The 21,808-nt window shown below is 42.0% G+C and overlaps 1 protein-coding gene across 2 annotated transcripts in view; it reads left to right on the top strand.

Moving 5' to 3' along the window:
• AHI1 (Abelson helper integration site 1) overlaps positions 1–21,808 on the top strand; it is a 922,284-nt gene that overhangs the window by 358,656 nt on the left and 541,820 nt on the right. For both annotated transcript variants that reach the window (XM_069235204.1, XM_069235205.1), the window contains exon 15: positions 5,964–6,082. In XM_069235204.1, coding sequence (XP_069091305.1) covers positions 5,964–6,082 — 119 coding nt within the window. The remainder of the gene's footprint in view (positions 1–5,963; positions 6,083–21,808) is intronic.

Below are 21,808 nucleotides of genomic sequence, written 5' to 3'. Positions count from 1 at the left end.
CCACACTCTCCCAAGCTGTTGCTGATGGGAGATATGCAGCAAAACTCATAATACGATGTGGACTGATAAGACTGACTCACTGGGTAGATCAGTTGTTTCGATGGTGGCCTTGAGGCACCACACTTGGTGGAGGACGTCTAGCTTTTCAGGGGATGTCCAAGCCGCGCTTATGGACATGTCCCTCGATGGCACCTGTCTCTTCGGAAAGAAAGCAGACTTGGTGCTCAAGTGGTTTAAGGAGTCTTGGGTTACAGCCAGGTCCTTAGGCCTCGCAGCCGCCCCTTGCCCACCTCAGTCTGCTTTACGGCCCTTTCATGGCACCGAAAGGGACTCCCAACCACGTCCTTTTCCTTACAGCCACTGTGTCACACATGCTGCCCAGTCTCTGCATGGCTGGGGCGTGGGATCCAACATCCTTGTGGAACAGGGGGCAGTGATCTGCCCAGACCACCGCCACTTCCACTGCAGCCTCCAAACCATTCTAATCTGATTCTTCCCCATCAGGGACCAGTTGTAGGCGGGATTCGCCATCGCTAGCCCCGCTGGCAATCCATCAAGTCTGACAGGTGGGTTTTGCAAACAGTCCGAAGGAGCTACTCCCTCCCCTTCTAGACTACTCCTCTATCCATGCCACCATCCTATGGTCAGATGATGGAGGATCACCTGGCACTTCATGAGGTGGTTACGGGTCTCTTGGCCAAGTCAACCATAAAGAAGTTCCCTGTGCCAGAAGTAGGTTGTTATTCCCACTACTTTCTGGTGCCCAAAAAGGCCCTATCGTAGACCTTTGTTCCCGCAACCTCTTCCTCTGGAAGGAGAAGTTCATAATGCTCACTCTGACTCTGGTCCTTTCTGCCCTGGACCCAGGAGACTGGATGGTAGCGATGAACTTGCAGGACGCATGTTTCCATATTCTCGTCCTTCCTGCCCACAGACATTACTTTAGCTTCACTGTATGCCACACGCATTTTCAATTTACCTTGCTCCCCTTTGGCCTTACCAGCACCCCTTGGGTATTCACCAAAGTGATGGCGGTGGTCGCAGCTCATCTGTGCAGGTCTAGGGGGGTCAGTCTTTCTCTACCTTGACGACTGGCTGTTGAAGGTGGGCTTGCCCCAGGCTGTTGTCTCCCACCTTCACACTATGACGGACCTCCTGCGTTCGCTGGGGTTCATTGTAAGCATGCCAAAGTCACACCTGACTCCCTCCCAGACGCTCCCTTTCATCTGAGCTGTTCTGGACACAGTGTAGTTGCAGGCCTACCCTCCTGAGCGGCGAGTCCAGGATATTGAGGCCTCTGTCCTGGATTTCGGTGAGACTGACTCTGAGGCTGTTGGGCCTCATGGACTCCTGCAGCCTGCTGGTGACACCTGCCAGATGACATGTGCGGGCTCTGCAGTGGGACCTGAAGTTCCAGTGGGTGAAGCATCGGGGGAATCTCTCAGACATGGTCCAGATCTCGGAGGGAACTGCGCAAGATCTGCATTGGTGGCTTTTGAACCACAAATGGGCCAGAGGCAGATCCCTCTCCCTTCCCTGACCACATCTGACAATGGTGAGAGATGCATCACTTTTGGGAGAGGGCGGCCACACAGGAGAGGCGAAGGTCAGAGGTGCTGGTCTCCGGCGAAGTCTTGACTCCATATGAGTCTTTTGGAGCTCAGAACCATCAGTCTAGTATTGAAAGCATTCCTTCACTCCCTCAAAGGAAAAGTGGTGCAGGTGTTCACGGACAACAACACAGCCATGTGGTACTGCAAAAAGCAGGGAGGGTGGGGTCATGGAACCTTTGTAAGGAGGCTCTGCGCCTCTGGGCATGGCTGAAACATCAGGGCATTTCTCTGGTGGTTCAATATCTAGCAGGCTTTCTGAACGCCAGAGCACACAAACTCAGCCGTCAATGCCTGGTCGATCATGAATGGCGTCTCCATCGGAGGTGGCACAAGGTTTCTTTCAGCAGTGAGGAGAGCCTTGATTATACATGTTCGCCTCCACAGAAAACACGCAATGCCAGCTATTTCGTGCGTTGGAGTTTTCAAGGTGGCACTCACTATGTGACGCTTTTCGTCTCAAGTGGAACTCCGGCCTCCTTTCAGCTTTTCAGCCAATACTACTTCTGGTCAGAGTTCTCAAGAATATCAAGAGTGATCGGGCCCAAGTAAATCTTGTGCCTCCAGACTGGGCATGAAAAGTCTGGTTTCATGGGCTATTGAGCATGTCCATTGATCCTCCGATCAGACTGCCCCTTTGGGAGTGTCTTCTGTTGTAGCAGCAGGGGATGGTTCTCCACCCGAACCTGTCCAGTCTCTGCCTTCTTGCGTGGGGATTGTGCAGCAGCAGTTGACAGCTTTTGACCTTCCTACTGAAGTCTGAAAAGTTATTTTGGCAGCCAGGCATCCCTCCTCCAAAACGGTATACGGTTTGTCGCTGGCACAGATTTGTCTGTTGATCCTCTCTCCGCCCCACTATCCAAGGTCTTATTGTTTATTTTTTACTCTAGTCCAGCAGGACTCTGCTTTGGGCACCCTCAAGGTTTACTTGTCTGCTATCTCTGCTTTCCTGGCATTACCTGGCCAACCCTCCTTGTTTAAATCTCCTATTGTTGGTAGATTCCTCAAGGGTCTTACCCATATGTTTCCTCCTATCCTGTTCATCATACCCCAATAGGATTTGTGCCTGGTTCTTACTTTTTTGATGTGTGCTCCATTTGAGCCACTTCATAACTGTCTACTCAGGTTTCTCACTCTAAAAACAGCCTGTCTTGTGGCCATCACTTCTGCCCTCAGGGTGAGTGCGCTGCAGGCCCTTTCTTTGAAGCCACTTTTACCTCCCATTTATCCTGACAAGGTGGTGCTTCGTACCAGGACTTCCTTTTTACCTAAATTAGTTACGCCCTTTCATGTACACCAATCTATCACCTTGTCTCCTTTTTATGCGCCACCACATCCTTCTAAGGAAGAGCAGTGACTTCACCGCCTGGACCCACAAAGAGTATTGGCGTTCTTCCTGGATTGTACCAAAGAGTCTCTGGTGGACCAGCAACTCTTTGTGGGTTATGTGGGTGCGAAGAAAGGGCGGGCAGTGCACAAGAAAACCATTTCCAGATGGGTCGTTCTCTGCATAAAAAATTGCTACGGATTGGCTAAGAGGCAGCCCCCAGAGGGTTTGTGGACTCACTCCACTAGAGCAACAGCTGCAACCACTGTGTTAGCACACGAAGTTCCAGTCCAGGACATCTGCCAGGTAACAACGGTGGTGTCATTGCACACATTCGCCAAACACTATTGCCTAGACAATCAAGTGCGAAGGGATGGGCACTTTGCCCATTCGGTCCTGCAGGACTCCCTAGTATGATCTTGGTTTGCAGACCCGCCTCAGGGGATGGTATTAGTTGGATATCTATTCTAAGGTGAAGAATCTGCAACTAGAAGTCTCTATCAAATGAACAAGTTACTTTTCCTTTGGCAACGCATTATCTGGTAGAGACACGTTTTCCTTTGTCACAGTAGTTAATGGCACAATAACTGTTCTAGTTAACAGATGATATTTACCTTTGCTTGCCATGTATGTATTTATATACCATATACTATGACCAAATGAGAAAGTTAAATATTAAAATTAAGAGTTAACCATTTATTCAGTATTTTAGTTTTTGGAGTATATGCACTGGAGTCTGATTAGCAGTGCCCTGGTATGGAGAGTCAAAAAGCCAGCAGCATCAGTCCAAACAAAATGAGGGTTAACACGCAAAATGGGGCACTTTCTCACAGCTATCTACTTCGAGGTTTGGGGTATGCGCAGGAAATGAGGGCGCAGTTAGGGATTTTTTTTTCCACAGGCAGAAACATGACCCTACTTCATCGGACACCAGTTGAGAAGCCCATAATTAGAAGTGTGCTAATATGGTCTCTCTTACTTTCTTTTATTGAGTTCGGTTGATTTTCAGGTGTGCTTGAAAGGGGGAAAGGTCTGTGGGTTGGTTGTTATTCTTACGAATGTGTGACAAAATTGCAGTGAGGTTCTGAGAGGATTGATCTAACAGTTGATTATTGGTATTACACTCTCAGCTGTGTAAGCTAGTGTCTTAAAATTTTGTTTTTTTCTGAAATAAATATTTTAAATATAAAAGAAAATGATTCAATCTACAGACCGAAGTCATTACACAAATGGACAATCTGGAATTCCCATTGTTGTTGATCATGGGTAATGTGGCATTTCCTACTTAGACGTTACTGTCTGCAGCTGCAGGCAATAGCAAATTACCAGCTTCTGCAAAACCCAGATTTGTTTGAGTCTCAGGCAAAAAGCTCAGAGAGGGAGCAGTTAATTTATTTGTGTTTTTGCTACACTTAAGGGCAGTAGGAAAAACAGTGATTTAGCTAAGGAGCTTGATCTTTCTGCACGAGTGCTCCATGCAACGCTGCTCAGTCTCCCTGCCCCAAACTGGATGGCAGCGTGATGGACCTTAAAACACAAGGGAGAGCTTTCTCCTCTCTGCCAGTATATCTAGCCTTTGCATTACTGTCTGGGTTAGTAAGTCTCTCGTCCACAGATGAGTCTGGAAACATAAATAAACTGTTCTTTGTTTATTTCTTCTTACTATTCTGCAGTTTCCCCCCTCAGCGAAGTGAGGGTTGGACCTCGCAAATGCTGTAATTAAAGGGAGAACAGTTTTTAGGTCTTGCATAATACTGAGCCTGTGCTGCCCCATGTGAGGCCTTTTGTTATTGTAAAAGGGGCTTAAAGGCCATCCTTTGCTTACCATAGGTGACTTCATTATCACTATCATGTTCTTGCTTCATATGTCAGCTTCTTTAGGATTACTTCCTCTTTGTGTGTTTGTCCCTCCCCTGGAGCATGGACACATTACTTGTGTCCTTCTACTGCACATTTATTTTTGAAGTACTACTTTTTTATCTTGTTTAAGCTCTGTACAGGTGTGCATGTTCTTCAGCTGTCTCCCTTGTTTACTTCTCTCTCCTCTGTGCTCCTTTCCCAGTCCCTCTTGCTAGGTAACCCTCTGTTGTTACATGCTTGTCCCAGACTCTCTCTCCCTCTGTTATTAGTCTGCTTGCTACCAGCCGCTCCCAACCATTTTCTGTTGCCCATCAGCTTGCTCCCAGCCATTCCTGAACACCCTCCCGTGGCTGTGTGCTCCCCCACCTGTGTGATTTTCACTTGCCATTCATGTTGCTTCCCTCCCCATCTCCCTCCATTTTGCCATCCTTGTTGCCCACTGCCTTTCCTCGCCCTGTGTTGCCTCAGGGAGCAATAAAAACACAGACACAGCCAGCTCTTCAGCCTCACAGTGCTTTTTATTTAATTAATTTTAGCCATGCTACACAGAGCTACAATGATATACAGCATGGTTACAAACACCCCACAAAACATAGAACTGGTGCACCCTCAAATTGCTTTATGAGCACCTTTATGCTGCCAGGTACGACAAGGCTGAGCTCAGGTACCAAAATCAGGCCTGGCCAAAGTGTGGGGGTTTGCCTTTGCCAAAAAATCGTTTTGATTGGTTATGGCTATGGCACATGGGCCTGAGCAGAGGTGGAACACTTCATATGTGTAAGTATTGGGATGAGAAATAGGGTATTTGGAGTAATGAGAATTACCGGTAAGTAATGAACTAATTTTTCACAACACACTATCTCCTCTGCTTGTGGGGTCTCCAGTGAGCAATATACCTCTTTACTCCTGTGTCAGAAATGTTTTGGAAGAGCAGAGGCTAGGGCATCTGGCGTGCACCAGCTGTGCCATTGTTGCTGCTTGTGCACTGCAGTGCCGTTTGAACTACTGAATAAAATGTATCATATATGTGTGTCTGTATGTATGTTTAGAATTCAGCCCTGTATTGTAGTGTTTGTGATACACTATGCAGTTCTGTCTGTTAATATTCTGATTTCATAACAGAATGTGTGTTTGCTTTATAGATCTATTTGAATTTTGTATTGCAGGAAATAAGAGAAAATTACTTGAAGGGGATTTCAGTAAATCATTTGGAAGTTCATCCAAATGGAAGACGTTTGTTAATTCATGCAAAAGATAGTGCTTTGAGAGTCATGGACCTCCGAATGTAAGTTGCTTGATTAAAAAAAAAGAAAAAAAAAAAAGCCATCCAGAAGGTTTGCAGTGATAGTGCATGCATGATAGTGTAGATCACTGCGCTTCACTTTATACCACTCTTTATTAATAGCAGTGTGCGATTAAATGATAGTGATTCTGTACTGATTATGTATTTTAGTAAGATGAATAAGTGAATATGTCTTATTCGGAAAGCCAGGTTAAAATTCTGGATCTTTGGAGAAATTGATGTGCCTAACCTATATTAAGAAAGTAAATTATGGTTGCAATTCAGTCAAATAATAATACAAAAGACTTAGTATCACTGTTATGCATTTTCTTTCTTTTTGTGATACCCGTAGGCTAGCTTTACAATTCTGTAGTCACACAATTTATTCATAGGCAGTAATATGAAGGACTCAAACTAGAAGGCATGACTATTTTCTGGCTGTATAAAGTACCTTATGTACCGAAGTGAGATTGAAGGGCCGACGGACTCCGTGCAATAGTGATGGTGCATTGGAAACATTTTGTTTTCTTTTTTCTGTGTCAACATGCTGGCAGAAAGCGATCACAAGGGCGTATGCAATACATTTCCCTCAAACAGATCTAATTTTTTCATGTGGCACTCATTTTTCATAAACTCTGTTAGGACACTTGGGTTCATTTATTGTGACTGGAGTGGCCACAATATATCTTTGATGGACACTCATGACTCTTGCATTGTTTACCACAACAAAAACGCCTGTGCAGACTATCATGCTTTGTCGTCTAGCAGATAGAACGTTTAGAGAGAGGAAATTGTTCCTTGCTCACCTCCTGCCTTTGTACAAGAATACCCCCTAAGTATATTTCATACTGAGTCACCTCTGTTGCCATTCTCTGTCGACTTTCTAGTGTTTGATTTCAGGATGATGGTAATGTGTTTTGGCCTACTAAGTTTTGTACCCTTATAGATATCAGATCCCCACCACATCACTTCTGCCACTTTTGTAGTGAATTCAATTAAATTAAAAAGCTTTATTTGGCACTATCAGCATAAGCCATAAAAGCACAAATTATAAAAATGCAGTAGATCTGGATATTAAAAACGGATAAAAAGATATTTGTACAGTATATGAAACACGTACACATGAGACAATACAACTAGTTTAAAATACTTTTCCTGATACAAATTGATTCCCAAATATAAGAGACAACCCTAAAACATATAGCGCGGGTCTCCAGAGGGCACAAAAGGCGTAAAGCAACCTTATAGTCCCTGGTGTTGTATGTAAAAAAAAATTGGTTTAAAAAGTGCTTCCTTGGATGCTGACAGAATAGTGTAGAGTGCTGAGTGCTCTGTTTTGAAATAGTATCACAGAGGCATTGGGCCATCGCCCCCATGCCACTTTTTGATGATAGGAAATGTGGCAAAATGATGTACTATACTCAGCCACATTCTTGTTAAGATGAAGTGGTGTTAGATGAAGCAGTGTTTGGTATTTGTCACTGTAGACAGGTACATTAGAAAGCCCACAGCAGGGCACACGAGAGGTATGTGACAGCAGTGTGTCTTTTAGCATCAATAAGGGCTCTTTTTTTCCACCCTGACACCTAGAAAAAAGGCTTTGACCTCGGACTTCTGGAGCACAAGAATTCTTGTAGGCTCCTGAAGCTCAGGGAGGCCAGACCACTAGTTCAAGAGTATCATTAATGTGGGAAAGTCATGGGGTATTAAGAGCGTAGTCCAACGCTAGAAAGTCCAAATTATTTGTTTTTGTGAATTCTGTCTCGGGTTTAACCCATAACAACCTATGTTCTAAGTGGGTTAACCCTACTTTCATGTGGATGATTGAGGTTGATGTTAAAGGGGGAGTGCAAAAAGACACCTTAAAAAGGCATTTTCGTCAATCTGTAGAGGACCACTAGACGTATGACTCCACACGCCCTCTCCGTACATGGCAGCTTACAATGCCCTCGCCTCATAGATGGTAATCATTTCACTAATGGGATGACCACTGAGTTTACTAACCTGAATATGCCCTCACATACCCCCTTCATTTTACACTGGGCATTTTGTTTGTGTCATGACTATGATCCGTCGCTATTGAAAAGAATACCCAGGTAACAAAAAGAACTAAGCTGTGTAATGGGTGTACCCTCGATGGGGGGAAACAAAAAAAAGTCCTAACCTTCTAGGTGGGTTTCCCGCAGGACATTGTAAAATTCTAAGATTTATTGATCTTCAATTTTCTGGACAACATAAACTCAGCAAAGGTATCCATTAGTCTCTGAAGACGGATGGCCGTCCCAGACATTAGGACTGCATCATCTGCATACCAGAGTACAGGGACTGAGTGTCCAGCAAAAAAATGGCACATCTGCCTGCAAAGATCAAAGTGCATCATCAATGCCATTTATAAAAAGTGAAAACAAATACGGGGCCAAGACAAACCCTTGTCTTACACCCGCCTGATTCTAAAAGAAGATCGAAACAGAAGAAGCAACCTCCGAATCTTTGGACTACTGGAAGGAATTGAATTGAGCTACAAATCAGCAGTGGAATTCCTTATCTCATGGATCCCTACTACCCTTCAACTAGACTTTGACAAGGACTTCGAGATAGAAAGGGCTCACAAGGTCCTCCTACAAGCTGATGAACCAAATGTCCCCAAGAGCCATGATCTTTAAACCTCTCAGACACCAACACACAGAACTAATTCTGGCCCAGATGAGGAAAATTTAAGTGGTAATGTGGCAATCTCTGAAAATATCCATTTCACAAGACTACGCAAAACAAACTGTGATTCGTCGGAAAGGCTTCTTAGCCCTAAGGAAAAGACTAACGTTGATGGGTATCTCCTTCGCCTTTCATGGTCTGTCCAAATTCCATAATTCACACAAAGGCCAAACGAAAATCTTCTCTGATCCTGCAGAGCTATCGAGATTCCTGGATAATAAATCTGAAACGCAGATGGAAGCTGAACCCTCCAGTTCATTAGCATCGAGTTACACTCTGCCGTGAGGATTCTCCTCAGTCAATTACAACACCCAATCATTGTCATACCATTTTTTGATGTTGCTATGCATTGTTGATATACTCTTTGGTCACTCACTAGCCTCTTATACCATGTTAGTCCTGTCCAAGGCTAATACCTTGCACAAAAATAGGGGAAACCCTATAACCCTAACCTGCCCAGGGTAAATACAACATAAACAAGGCAAAGAAATGGCAGTTAGGGACAAATTTAGTACTAAGTTGAAATAACAGTCCTTAATTCTGTTACTACTGGATTTATTTCTTTTTCATATTTATTTCCAAAAAGATTTTTTAATATAGCAAAAAGGATCTATGGTAATCTCACTCAAAACTTAATACACATCACATAAATAAGTGTAAACCAAAAAATTACTGACCAAAAAACTACTCACAATACATACGAGATAAATTACATATAATATTTTAACAATATAACAAAGAAACCATCTTAAAATGGTGCCCTACGCATTTGAAAAGTGGTCACTATTATGTAACTCCACATGTGATCCACTGTTATTTGCTAAGAAACTGGGCTTTTCGTACACTCGACTATCACTGTGTTGTGTATTTCTTTCACACAAACGTGATATCGTGCATCTCAAATCTTTCCAGTATAGTCCATTATTTAGCAAGCCCAATCTACTTGCAATACAAAGAAGTCAACGCGTTTCGGCCTACTGATTTATGGCCTCATCAGGACTGGAGAAGGACAATCATAGTTCTAGAAAAATAATTTTTAAAAAACCTATTTCAGGTATACATTCATACATACAATAAATAAACAAATAGATGTGTGTGTTACATGCCAACAGAATATTTGATATTATATAAAGCTTTTTTAAAAAGAATATTAGCTCCATTTTGAAATGTTACCTACTTCACAAAACACCAAAAGATAATTTTATATCAAACCTTGGCATTACGACTCAGTCTGTTTTTACTTTTCTTTTTAGATCTTATACCACAACCACACTAGGTTGTAAAAAAGTAAGGTTCATAATGTATACCTGACTTTGTCAGGAATGTCACAGTTAATGTGTTTGAACTTGTTTTTATAGGTTATGTCTGAAGTGCTAGACAGCTATACATAGGCTGCTGTACACTTGTTGACTTGTCGTTACCTAATCATTCTACTTATATGTAATCACCCACATACTGACGGAAACTATGTTTGATCTCAATCCATGCTTTGCCTATGGGGTCTTTGAATTACGCTTAATGACATATACTTGTTCAGTCATTGTCATGGACTCCAGTGACGGGCCCAGCCGTGCCCCTACACTTTGCTTGTGCCCCCCCCACACTTTTTTTATATTCGTCTTAACAGACTCCCCCTGGTGAAAAGGGACACCATTCCAATATTTTAACACCAAGTACTATTTACACGTTTACTTGTGGATGTCCACTTAATCCTTTATCACTAGTTATCTTCCTCTGGCCTCCGCGCTGGTATTACATATACACACTGACTATGGTTCGGTTCTCCCTATTTACCCACATTCTAGTCTATTGTGGTTGACAATCAGTAACTTCTTTCCCTATGTCGTCTATTAATGTAGTTTCGCTGAACACTAAACGGTTGAATTATCCAGTGTAAAGAACGAAAATCTTAGAATGTTGTAAAGACTTAGCAGGTGATATTATTCTCTTACAGGAAACTAAGATTGGTTACAGGGAAGCCCTTTCTTTGAGGAGAGGGTGGGTGGCTGAAGTGCTATGTACTGAAGCCTCAGGAAATAAAAATAGGGCACTAACACTTATCTCCAAGATTTCTGGTCTGTCGATTATATCATTGAAACACGATGGTAAAGGAAGATCGCTTCTTACTAGGATATCCAAAGGCACCCAGGAAATATACATACTGAACATTTATGCACCAAACAATGACAACTATGAATTCTGGGCCAGACTGGACAGAAATTGACCGATCTCCCTCCTAATTCTGACCTGATTGTTGCCAGAGATTTTAACCTCCCAATGGACACTATTATTGACCGCTACTCTGCCGTACAGTTCAGAATACCCAAATTCCATAAATATATGATAAAACTCTGCCAGTCACACACACTCAAAGATGTATGGAGGATTCATATTCCAACCAGTAATGATTTTACATTTTTCTCTTCACCCCACTCCAGCTTTTCACATATTGGTTACCTCGTAGTTTCAGAATCTCTTCTCCAGCATACCACGTCATCCAAAATTCACCCAATTTTAGTATCCGACCATGCTGCAGTTTCCATGACTGTTGTCATAATCACTACCAAACGGAATAACAGGATCTGGCGCATAAATGAAGAAATTCTTGAAACCCTGCAGATATAGAGAGCCTAAATCAAGAGATTGATTTATAATTTAGGGAAAATGTCTTTCCTGGTAGTCCTATGGGATGCATTTAAATGCACAATGAGGGGTCAAATCATCAAATGCATTTCCAACAAAAACTACCAGATCAAGAAATCACTTCAACAACTGGCTTCAGAAATTAAGGCTAAGGAATCCACATTCAGGCAAATAAGGAATAATGTGACATTGACTGAGATTAAACATCTGAAATATAAGTATAACACTATTATAAGTAAACGTGATTATCTCTGGGTCCATGTGCAAAAATCGAAACATCTATTATTTTTAAACAAAGCTGGGAAAATTCTGGCCTCTACACTCAAATGTAAACAGACTTCTAACACTATCTCTTCATATCAAAGCTCCCAATGGAGTTTTAAAATACAAAACCAATGAGATCCTAGAAATCTTTAGAAACTTCAATGCTAAACTCCACACCCCACAAGTACAATGCCCAAAATCAGATTGTGAAGCATTTCTCCGAAACCTCCCCATCAAAAAACTAACTGAGTCAGAAAGAATCCAACTTAACAAGCCCATTGATTCCTCTGAAATTTCACACGCGATCAGATACATTAAATCAGGCAAAGCACCAGGTCCAGACGGGTTCCCTATTTCCTTCTAAAAAAACATTTCAAGCCCCACTGATTAAACACCATAAAAACACATTAAATTGATTCATACTCCAAAAGAAAGTGTTTGGCTCCTGCTGCTGAAGTGACAATAGTAGTAATCCCCAAGGAGGACAGAGACCACACAAACCCCCAACAATTATCAACCCATTTCCTTACTCAGCATGGAGGCAAACATTTTTGCGAAAATCCTGACAAAACTTATTGAATCAGTCATTCCAAAACTCATACATAACTCCCAAACAGGATTCTTTAAGGGCAGAATGGCAAGAGACAACATCCGTACTTTCTGCCATATCATGAATAAGGCAAAATTGACAACTCTACCTGCTGCTGCCATATCGCTTGATGCTGAGAAAACGTTCAACAAGGTTTACTGGCCATTCTTACATGCCACCCTTGAGGCCCATGAATCTTTTATTAACATGACTATGGCTCTATAAGCCAACCCTAAATTAAACATTTGGATCAACGGAGAACTATCGGCCTCTTTTGATTTATTTCAGGGCACATGACAGGGATGTCCACTGTCCCCACTATTGTTCCTCCTAGCAATAGATACCCTACTCCTAATAATTGAATCCAGATATTGCAGTTTTCAAATTCGGCAACGACACCTACAAAGCCTCAGCATATGCTGACGATATACTTATTTACACGGAAAATATATAGAATGCAATTCCGACATTAATTGATATAATATCAAACTTTACCAAAGTCTCTGGCTATACGCTAAATAGAGATAAGATCGAGGTCTTCCCCCTCAACTCATTATGTTTTGCTGCTCACCTGGGTACATCATACGTAAAATGGCAACCTAAACAACTTAAATATCTAGGCATCTGGTTTGCTAGAGACACGTTAGGCACACTCCAAATAAATGAAGAGAAAACCATCAGTAAGATTAAAAATCTTTTAGACACCTGGTCACCCAAAAATATATCATGGAGGGGTAGACTCCAAACGCTGAAAATGATGATCACTCCATTCATTAATTTCACTACATCCATGTTAACAATGCATCTTTCCTACTCCTACTTTCACAAGATTGATAAACTCACATCTGCATTTCTGTGGAAGGGAAAGAGGGCTAGAATCTCCTTTAAGGCCTTAAGAATGGAAACTAATGAAGGGGGCTGCAGATTGCCGAATGGGAATCTATATCAAACAGCTTTCCTAGCATCACAAGGTGCTTTTTGACGATTTACCAGACCCCCCGAGATGGCTTGAAATTGAAAAGTCTATCTGCTCACCCTTTTTACCAGCCGCCTATCTTTCCATGAAAAAGTTTAGTCCTCCTATCTCGTATGCGGTATTTGCTGACGCTGCTTTCGCTGTTAAATCATTAGACAAACAATCACAAACTCCAGTACATAGATCTTTTATGGCCTCTCTCTGGCACAACCCTAGAATAAAACTAGAATAAGAACTAGAATAAAACTAGACACTACAGTTGAGTTGGGCCTAAAAAAATCCATGTTATCCGCATCCTATATGATGATTCGTTTCTGTGAAATATAACCTCCTCCCCGATTTACTTTTATAGTTTTCTAAATATTAAAGCCAAACTATATAGACTACAAACACAACGAATGCAACCATTTGCCAACTACTAAAACTGTGGCATTACTTAGGTCACAAATGCTCTAAGATTTATAAAGCTCCTATGGCTTCTACCTCACAAGGCAGATCATCTATTACTTCTAAATGGTCTAAATGCCTGGAAGTGTCAGTTGGAATACAGATTCCAGAAGGAAATTGGTCTAATATTGGCAAACATGCCTCACGAAATAAAGTTGCCCCTTCACTGATTCAATCTAAATTTTTCACCCTACATTTTCTACATTGGACTCCCACTAGACTACGTGAGCTGGGTCTCAGAGAGAACAACAATCATTGGAAGTGTGACTCTGCCCCCGGCTCCTATGAACACGTTTACCCAATGCCCTCAACTTGCATCCTATTGGTCAAATATCTCAAACAAAATGAATTACATGTTTGGGACTCCAGTTCCCCGAAACTTTCCCTTAATCATTTTTGCCCCTTGGAGTCTTTCAAACAGGCTCAGCCTAGATGGCTATGACGTGGCCTTATTGGATCTCCTTCTAACCATATTGATTAAGATTGTTTTAGCTGACTGGAAATCTTTTAAACATGTCTCCCCTCACACATGGTGGGCTTGGGTAACATACCTAAGAGGAGCTAATAAGCTATACAAATCGCCCTCATGCTCCCAAATGACTCTGAACAAGATCTGGCGAATATTAGATCACTTTATGGAAAAAGAAGTAAACTCTATTTATTGCATCTCTCACTACATCTATGCAACCACATTACAGATCATTCCTACTAGCTACTCCTTTATACCAACGTCCCCTTTCCCCGTTTCTCTCACCCTCTCTCCCCTCCTCACATTACCTTCCCTAAGGTTATCATCCCCTGTTTAACTAGATGATACACCTTCATCCATGTAACAATCACTTTATATCTTTTCAATCATAATTGTTATTATTGGCTATTATACTCAGCCTTCTACGTATATGTGGAATACTTTCAGGTCATCCCTGCTGACATTTGGATATTTTATATGATACTTGTATATAGATGGTGTGTTGCTCACAATGCTATTATTCATATATGTGTATCCTCTGGTCTCCAGATCATTCAACTGTTGGTGTTTTCCTGTAACTGAAATATTTCAATAAATACGATTTGAACTAAAAATACAAGTATGCTATTTGAAGAGGCCAATATGGCCATGCTTCACATTTTTTAATCAGGCATGCCTTAAAATATTTCAGAGATCGGAAATGTTGAATGAAACAGTCCAAAAAAGAGGAATATTATTAAAAAACAATGACATCTTCATCCTACGACATAATTTTAGGACAGTTTATTGAACTTCCTGACCTTGTCACACATTCCTTTAACTTCATGTTGGTCACGTTTAGCCACCTCACGTTCTCCAAACCTCTCATTACTACCTCTCATTACTACCTCCATCTTCCCACAAACATTGGAAAGTGTTGATGTTGTTTCATGACTCCAATAGTGCGAACTATCCATACTTGTGGGAACACTGGATTGAACTTCAGAAGAACACTGTCACAAAATCTGACATGTACAGCCTGCTGGACTGGGCATTTTAGCAAGGTTACTGAAATTAACTTTGTGTTATAATTACATTTCAGCATCCTGCTAGAATGTCAGAGCTGCCCATCTCTCAGTCTCGCAGAATTTGTCATGACGTTCACAACTTGCAAAGGCTCAGAGAACTTTTACCCTTTGAGGATTTAATCAGTTCTTATCTAGCTCCTGTTCTACAAGTAATTTCACCATACTGATTCTACATTTGTGGTTAGAGTATTCTTTACATCCAGCTTGTGTCTATCTAAAGTTATCCTTTACTCTGATGAAAGACCAATCTCTTTGCTTTTATCTGTCATCTAGTGCATATTCTCAGTGCAAGCTTCTGTTCTTCTCAATCTTGAAACAACTGAAACCTGTAACTATTGAAGCAATGGTATACACCGAAATTAGTCTCATTATCTCATTCTCTTGTGCCAAACCTTTCTTCATGGCAATTTGTACAATTCCCATAAATACTTTGTTAAAGCATTCTACTCCATTGCTGGTGGGATAATAGAGTGAAATAGATTTGTATTTCATGCTATTCCTATAAAATACATTTTCCACCATGCTGGTAGAAAACTGAGGCGTATTGCCTCTTTAAATAAATGTGGTAAGTCATTCCTTTGAACCACCCTGTGTAAGAACTTAACTGCACTAGAAGAATCAACTCTTAGCACACCTTTAATGTCTGGCCACGTTGGTAATATATCCAAAAACACCATAACATATTTGAACTGCCACCCAATTCCTGTGTTGGTCCAAAGATGTAAACAGCCAATGTTTCCCAAGATGTCTCTGGAATAAGACAATACGCAAGATGAAGTGGACTTGGGACCTGCCTGCTGTACAACAGAACATTTAACACAAATTCTCACACGGCTTTCAATGTCAGAATCTATATCAGGTCACCAGCAGTGTTCCTTGATCCTTCTCTTGCTCTTCACTATCCTAGTGATTCTTCTTTCAAATATTGTCACTTAACAGGGCACGTGGAATAATCTTGTAAATTCTTAACTTTAACTGTGAATCATCCATGGAAAATCCATTACTCATATCTCAGACTGTCTTTAAACTTTCACTTACATAACGTTTTTCTCTCCACCCTATTAGGATGCCTGTCACCCAAAAGTTCATCTTTGCCATAAACTTGAAATCCCTCCACACATCAACTGTACTTTCTTTCAGAAGTAAATGCTCTCTAGTTACGAAATCTGCAGCATTATTCTTAAGTACTGTACTACATAGATATAAGCCAGAAGACATAAGGACATTCTGGTTCCATGAGGAGTAGCTTTCACTAAAACACTAGTAGTGAGTATTTTAATTAGCAGATCATGGTTTGTTTGTAACACAAATGCCGATCCCTACATAAACTTGAGCGAATAAGCCACCCCTATGCTCAAGCTAATATCTTCTTCTGACTGCCATTCCTCAGTTTGCGTAAATAATGGAGAGTTCCTTACTTTGAACAAAACAACTGCTAAGCCTTTACTGCTGGTGTTGCTGTTTATGACTTCATCAGATGTCTTAAAACCATGCAGTGGTGTTGCTTTGCAATTCCATTCTTGAGTGTCACAAAGCTATCCCTTCAAAAACATCGTTTCTGGAGGATGCAAGGGCAGCTGAGCATGTCTCCAGTATTGGATCTTTTATAGATTCACATGCTTGGATCATTCCCTGTCATCAAAGTGGAAGTACCATGGCACATTTAAAAGCAGTATAGGTCATTCATAGCCCAGAAAGGCTAAAAAAAAAAAAAACTTCACTTCATGAACTTATCTCCATCATTACAGAAGAACCATATTACAGCCAATCATGCAACAGTGCTCTCTAGAACACTCCCTAAAGAGGCTTCACTCCCTCAGATTTTCTACAGCACGTCGGGTGAAGGGAGTTTCTCTGAGCCCTGCTCAGTTATCCAGGATTTTCTGTTGGAAAATAGATATACAGTGGTATGTCTCAGAACTACTTCATCTGTTATTCAAAACTGACTAGCTCAAATGTCAGACTCAAGCAGAAAACGTCTTTGCTGACCTTGTAGGACCTGTGGTAGGAAGAGGTTTCTGAGGAGCCTCACAAAGGCATTTTCTGATTCTACCCTTCTCATAGGGTAAAAGACTGTACGATTTGCCATACTATTTCCTCAAAAACTTTTAAGGATAGAGAGGGAAGGCTTTTGTTAAGGCTTCAAAAGCTGAAGACCAGGGAAGCTCCTCTATCTGAGGAGGGGCAATGATGATGATCCTTCTAAGTCAAGAAAGTCGCAGAAAAGAAACATGGAGAGGTCTGAGGGACACATGTCTCGTGAACCACCTTAAAAAGCTTACAAAAAGGCTCATCATGGGTCATCTGAAGAGCATTTTTTATCTGCTGAGTGCATGCATAAGCATTCCAAATAGAATCTCTCCTCAAAAATATAAAAATCAGAGCCAACAGTTCCTTCTCCAAGATTGTTGTTACAGTTCAAAAAGCCCTCCTAAGAGCTGTTGACAGAGAAATACGCTCTGGAGAAAAAAAACATTGATGAAACAGACGTCGTTGCCAAAGGCAGCTTCGTTGTCGACAGTGCACAGTCAACAAAATTAGCCCCGTTGACAAAAACACTGTAGATGATGGAGACAACATTTGCATTGTCTACAGTGATTATACCATCGTCTGTCACAGCACGTACAATCCCACCTATGGGGCCATTGTCGTCGAGAAAACCACTACAAGAACTACATCAGTGGCAAAAGCAGCAACGTGATAGACCGAGAAGACACCAATAATGTCAGCAAGGCCATCATTGACGAGAGAATGATTTCATTCTCCATTAGTTTTAGTATTGCCTGAACCCACATCTCTGAGTAAAGTTTCACCTCTTCCACCCACTTAATTGTTAGATGTGGAGAAATCAGAAGATGATGGTCCTTTCAGGCCAGCCCATAGTCCTTCAGAACCATATGTCAAATATTAAGAGGTGAGGAAGCCAATTTATGGATGTCTACTTCATATATGGAGGATTATCAACCCTACGAAAATTATGAGCCCTAGGAGGAGATGGTGCTTGTGCCAAGAGCTTTGGTTTACAAACTGGCATTGCATGCTGCACGACTATTATAAAAGATTTCCAGAGCCCTTTCAGGCTATATCACCACTGCAAACAATTCACTCCTTGAATTCAACCTCCTACTCCTTGCACACCGCATAAATTACTGGCTATTCCTACACCAAAAAACGTCCCCTTCAGACATTGTGGTTCCATCTGCGGATGATATGGTGTCCTCAGATGAGTGCAAGGTACAAGATGACCAAAGTGCATCTAATGAATGGGATGATTACTTGTTACCAGCTCCTTCACCGCCAGTTCTTCATCTGGTGATATACTGATGATATATGGAGTTTTGGCAGGTCCTGCTGTTCTCCGTAGGCAGGGATGGCTTAAAGCTACTTCCTTCAGAACTGAAAGCCAGAGTAAAATTCTGGAAATGCCTTTTGATGGAGAGGCATTATTTGGAAGACACATTGATGAGGCGCTGCAATCCATAAAAAAAGGACACTCCAAAATGACTGGGTTTGCAACAAATGAGACAAATGCCTTTTCTTGGGGCAAAAGGCAGGGTTATGATCACATATAGAGGAGGATACCAACCTTATTGATCCCAACAGTACAAACCGCAATCCCCTCAAGACCTGTACAGACAACCACCATCAGCGGCTTACTGCAAGGAGGAAGCAAACTTCCCAGGGATGAAACACAAGACGAGTAGAAAACAGTGACAGTAGGAACTTACCAGTTACGCACAAACATGTACCAGAAGCAATTGGGGGACGAATAACAAACTATCTGCCTCATTGGAAGTTAATTACAATGGACAAGTGGGTTTTAGATCTAGTTTTCCACGGACATCCATTGGAATTTATAAAGACCACCTTGTACACCTCTGAGAGGCTCACCCCCTCTCCAACGTGCACAGTAGCAGAGAGAAATATTTGCCATAATCAACAAAGGTGTGATAGAGAGAGTACCACGCAGTCTGAGGGGGATGAGGTCTTATTCCCACTCCCACAGGGGAATGGAGGCCCATTTTAGACCTGCGGAGGTTAAACAAATTGCTAGGAAAACAATCCTCTTGTATGGTTTGTCTTTAAGACTACCTGCAGCTCCTGAACAACGGAGACTACATGACGACCGTTGACCTTCAGGTGCTTATTTTCACATTCCCATTCCCCCAAAGCATCAACAATTTTTAAGATTCAAAGTAACTGGCATTCATTGTCTGTTCAGAGTCCTCTCATTTGGACCCAAATCAGTCCCTCCGGATTTTCACAGTGTGTAGCTCCTGCGCAACTGACTTAAAGCATAAAGACTATCAAATATTTTATAGTACCTCGACGATTGGTTGATAAAAACCCATGCATGCCAAGAAGTAATCAAAGGGACAACAGTCTAGCTAACTGTATTCAGAAACCTAGACTTAACTCTAAACCTGCAATAATCGTTGCCTCATCCATCAAAGACCATACCGTTTTTGGGAGCCATTTTAGACACAGGACAAAGCATATCTTATGAGTGACATTCAACTGCCAAATGTCTGACACTTAAAGTGACACTTTCTCACAGGTAAAAACAATCAATTAAGTCCATGGAAAAAGGTAAGTACAAGCAATTACCTCCTTTTGGTCTAAAAAGATCTTGAAACTGCTGGGAAACCCTAACGTAACCTACTGCCCCCTATTTTAAAATAATGAGTTGCATGTTCATAGTCCTTTCAGTTGCAGGCTGGGATCTTTTAGGCCTATAAATAAACAAGTCACATATCCTACTGCACCAACCAGGATTCTGTTCTGTGTCTCTATGATTGCACACACGTTTACCCCTGCAGAGATTGCAGGTTTCATAACGGAAAAAAGTGCATTAATCAAAATCAAGATGAAACGGAGCTGGTCAATTCTAATGTCTGAAAATGTGAAAGTTCACTCACCGCAGTGGTGGGTCAGACTAGGTCCTTCCAGTTTTCCACCATTGCATGCGTAACAGAGGAGTGTGCAATAAATATTAATTCGCACTGGGGAGGTAACGTGAGCCTGCTCCCATCCAAGCCTTTTGTTGCTATGCAGTAAGTCTCCTCCTACAAACGCTCCACATTAGTTTTACTAAAAACGTCAATGGAAAGTTTAAAGAAACACCATGAAGGGACAACTCTGCAGCCACAGGCGCTTAAATCGCGTCACCCTCCGAAGCATTCCTAATAATGTATTAGAGTTCAACTTGCCAAGTAAAATAGAGTATAAACTATAACACTAATTTTCTTCAAATTCTTTTATGTAGCACAGAGGATGTGATTGAAACAAAAGTTTATGCTTCAAGAAGTCAAGGCTAACTAAAGAGTGCATTTCCCTCTGATTACTTATCTATCAGTTCAAAGTGTTTGTGCCATTATTATATGCAGCAGTTCCAGTTTTAGTCTCGTCTTAAAATGACCCTTTACCGCACCTCACACTCTGCCCACACTACTTTTAATACTCAGCTCTTCCCATACTTCACTCTCTGCCCACACTACTTTTAATACTCTGCTCTTCCTATACCTCACACGCTGCCCACACTACTTTTAATGCTGTGCTCCCGGACTCACCTATATAACCAGAAAATGATTTGCGGCTGTGCTCGGGGCTACCGGGATGCAAACTGCCGGTGGAGACACCTGCTAGGTAGGATGTTGCTCTTGGTGGCCTTGGACTGTGTTCATGTCTGGCTATTGACAAAAAACATCTTGAGACTGCTGCCAAGACTGTGAGCACCACCACCTACAAGCTAGTGCCATACAAGCCACATGGTTGCTCAGCACATTGCCTAGGTGCAGTGCACACAGTGGAGCAGGAAAAGACCCAGATTGCCTGCCTGGGTCAATCACTAGGCGCCAGAACACGTGGGGGGTGGAATAAAAAGGCGCCTTGTTAACCATTGTATTACGACGCACTGCACCATCGAATTCGCGTGCCCAGGGAGGTCGGGACAATTTCTTTATTCACTCAATACGAGCAAATGTTGCCGAAGCTGATATCACCCCAGGAACACTCACCCTTCCCAGCTCACAATGACATTTTGGAGCAATCTGAAGCGCACTGTTTACAGAATATAGTACAGGAGCTCGGTGCACACGTCGGCACGAAGAGCTCTAATATGCGTGACTAATGCATTTTAGTGCGGTGATGCGGACTCAGCACTAAATTGGTTAGTCTCACCTCTGATGCGTGGTACTTGGCCGGACTGTTGTTGATGGTGATCCAATTAAGTTCCAATGCTCTCATATGGCAGCCACTTTCGGGTCATGCAGCGTGACCTCTGTAATGACGTGCTCCGCGAGGACAATGTTGGGGAACATTGAGAAGAAAACAAAGAGCGTCAGAGTAGGCACAAGGTAGCCTTATTGACACGCAGTGAAAAGATGCACGATATTCAAACAGTCAAAGAGAAATTCCCTTTCAAGGGGGAAAAACACTAATAATCGTACCGAATTGACACTTAAAAGGCTTCACTACCTCTTTATGAGCGAGAATATAGGCAGCGGAAACATACTTTTCAACAGTCCTGTAATGAGCTCCGTGAGCGCTCCAGTGATTCTGA

This window comes from Pleurodeles waltl, chromosome 5 (assembly GCF_031143425.1).
Source record: "Pleurodeles waltl isolate 20211129_DDA chromosome 5, aPleWal1.hap1.20221129, whole genome shotgun sequence".
Lineage (NCBI taxonomy): Eukaryota > Metazoa > Chordata > Amphibia > Caudata > Salamandridae > Pleurodeles > Pleurodeles waltl.
This window is presented reverse-complemented; position numbering and strand designations above follow the sequence as displayed.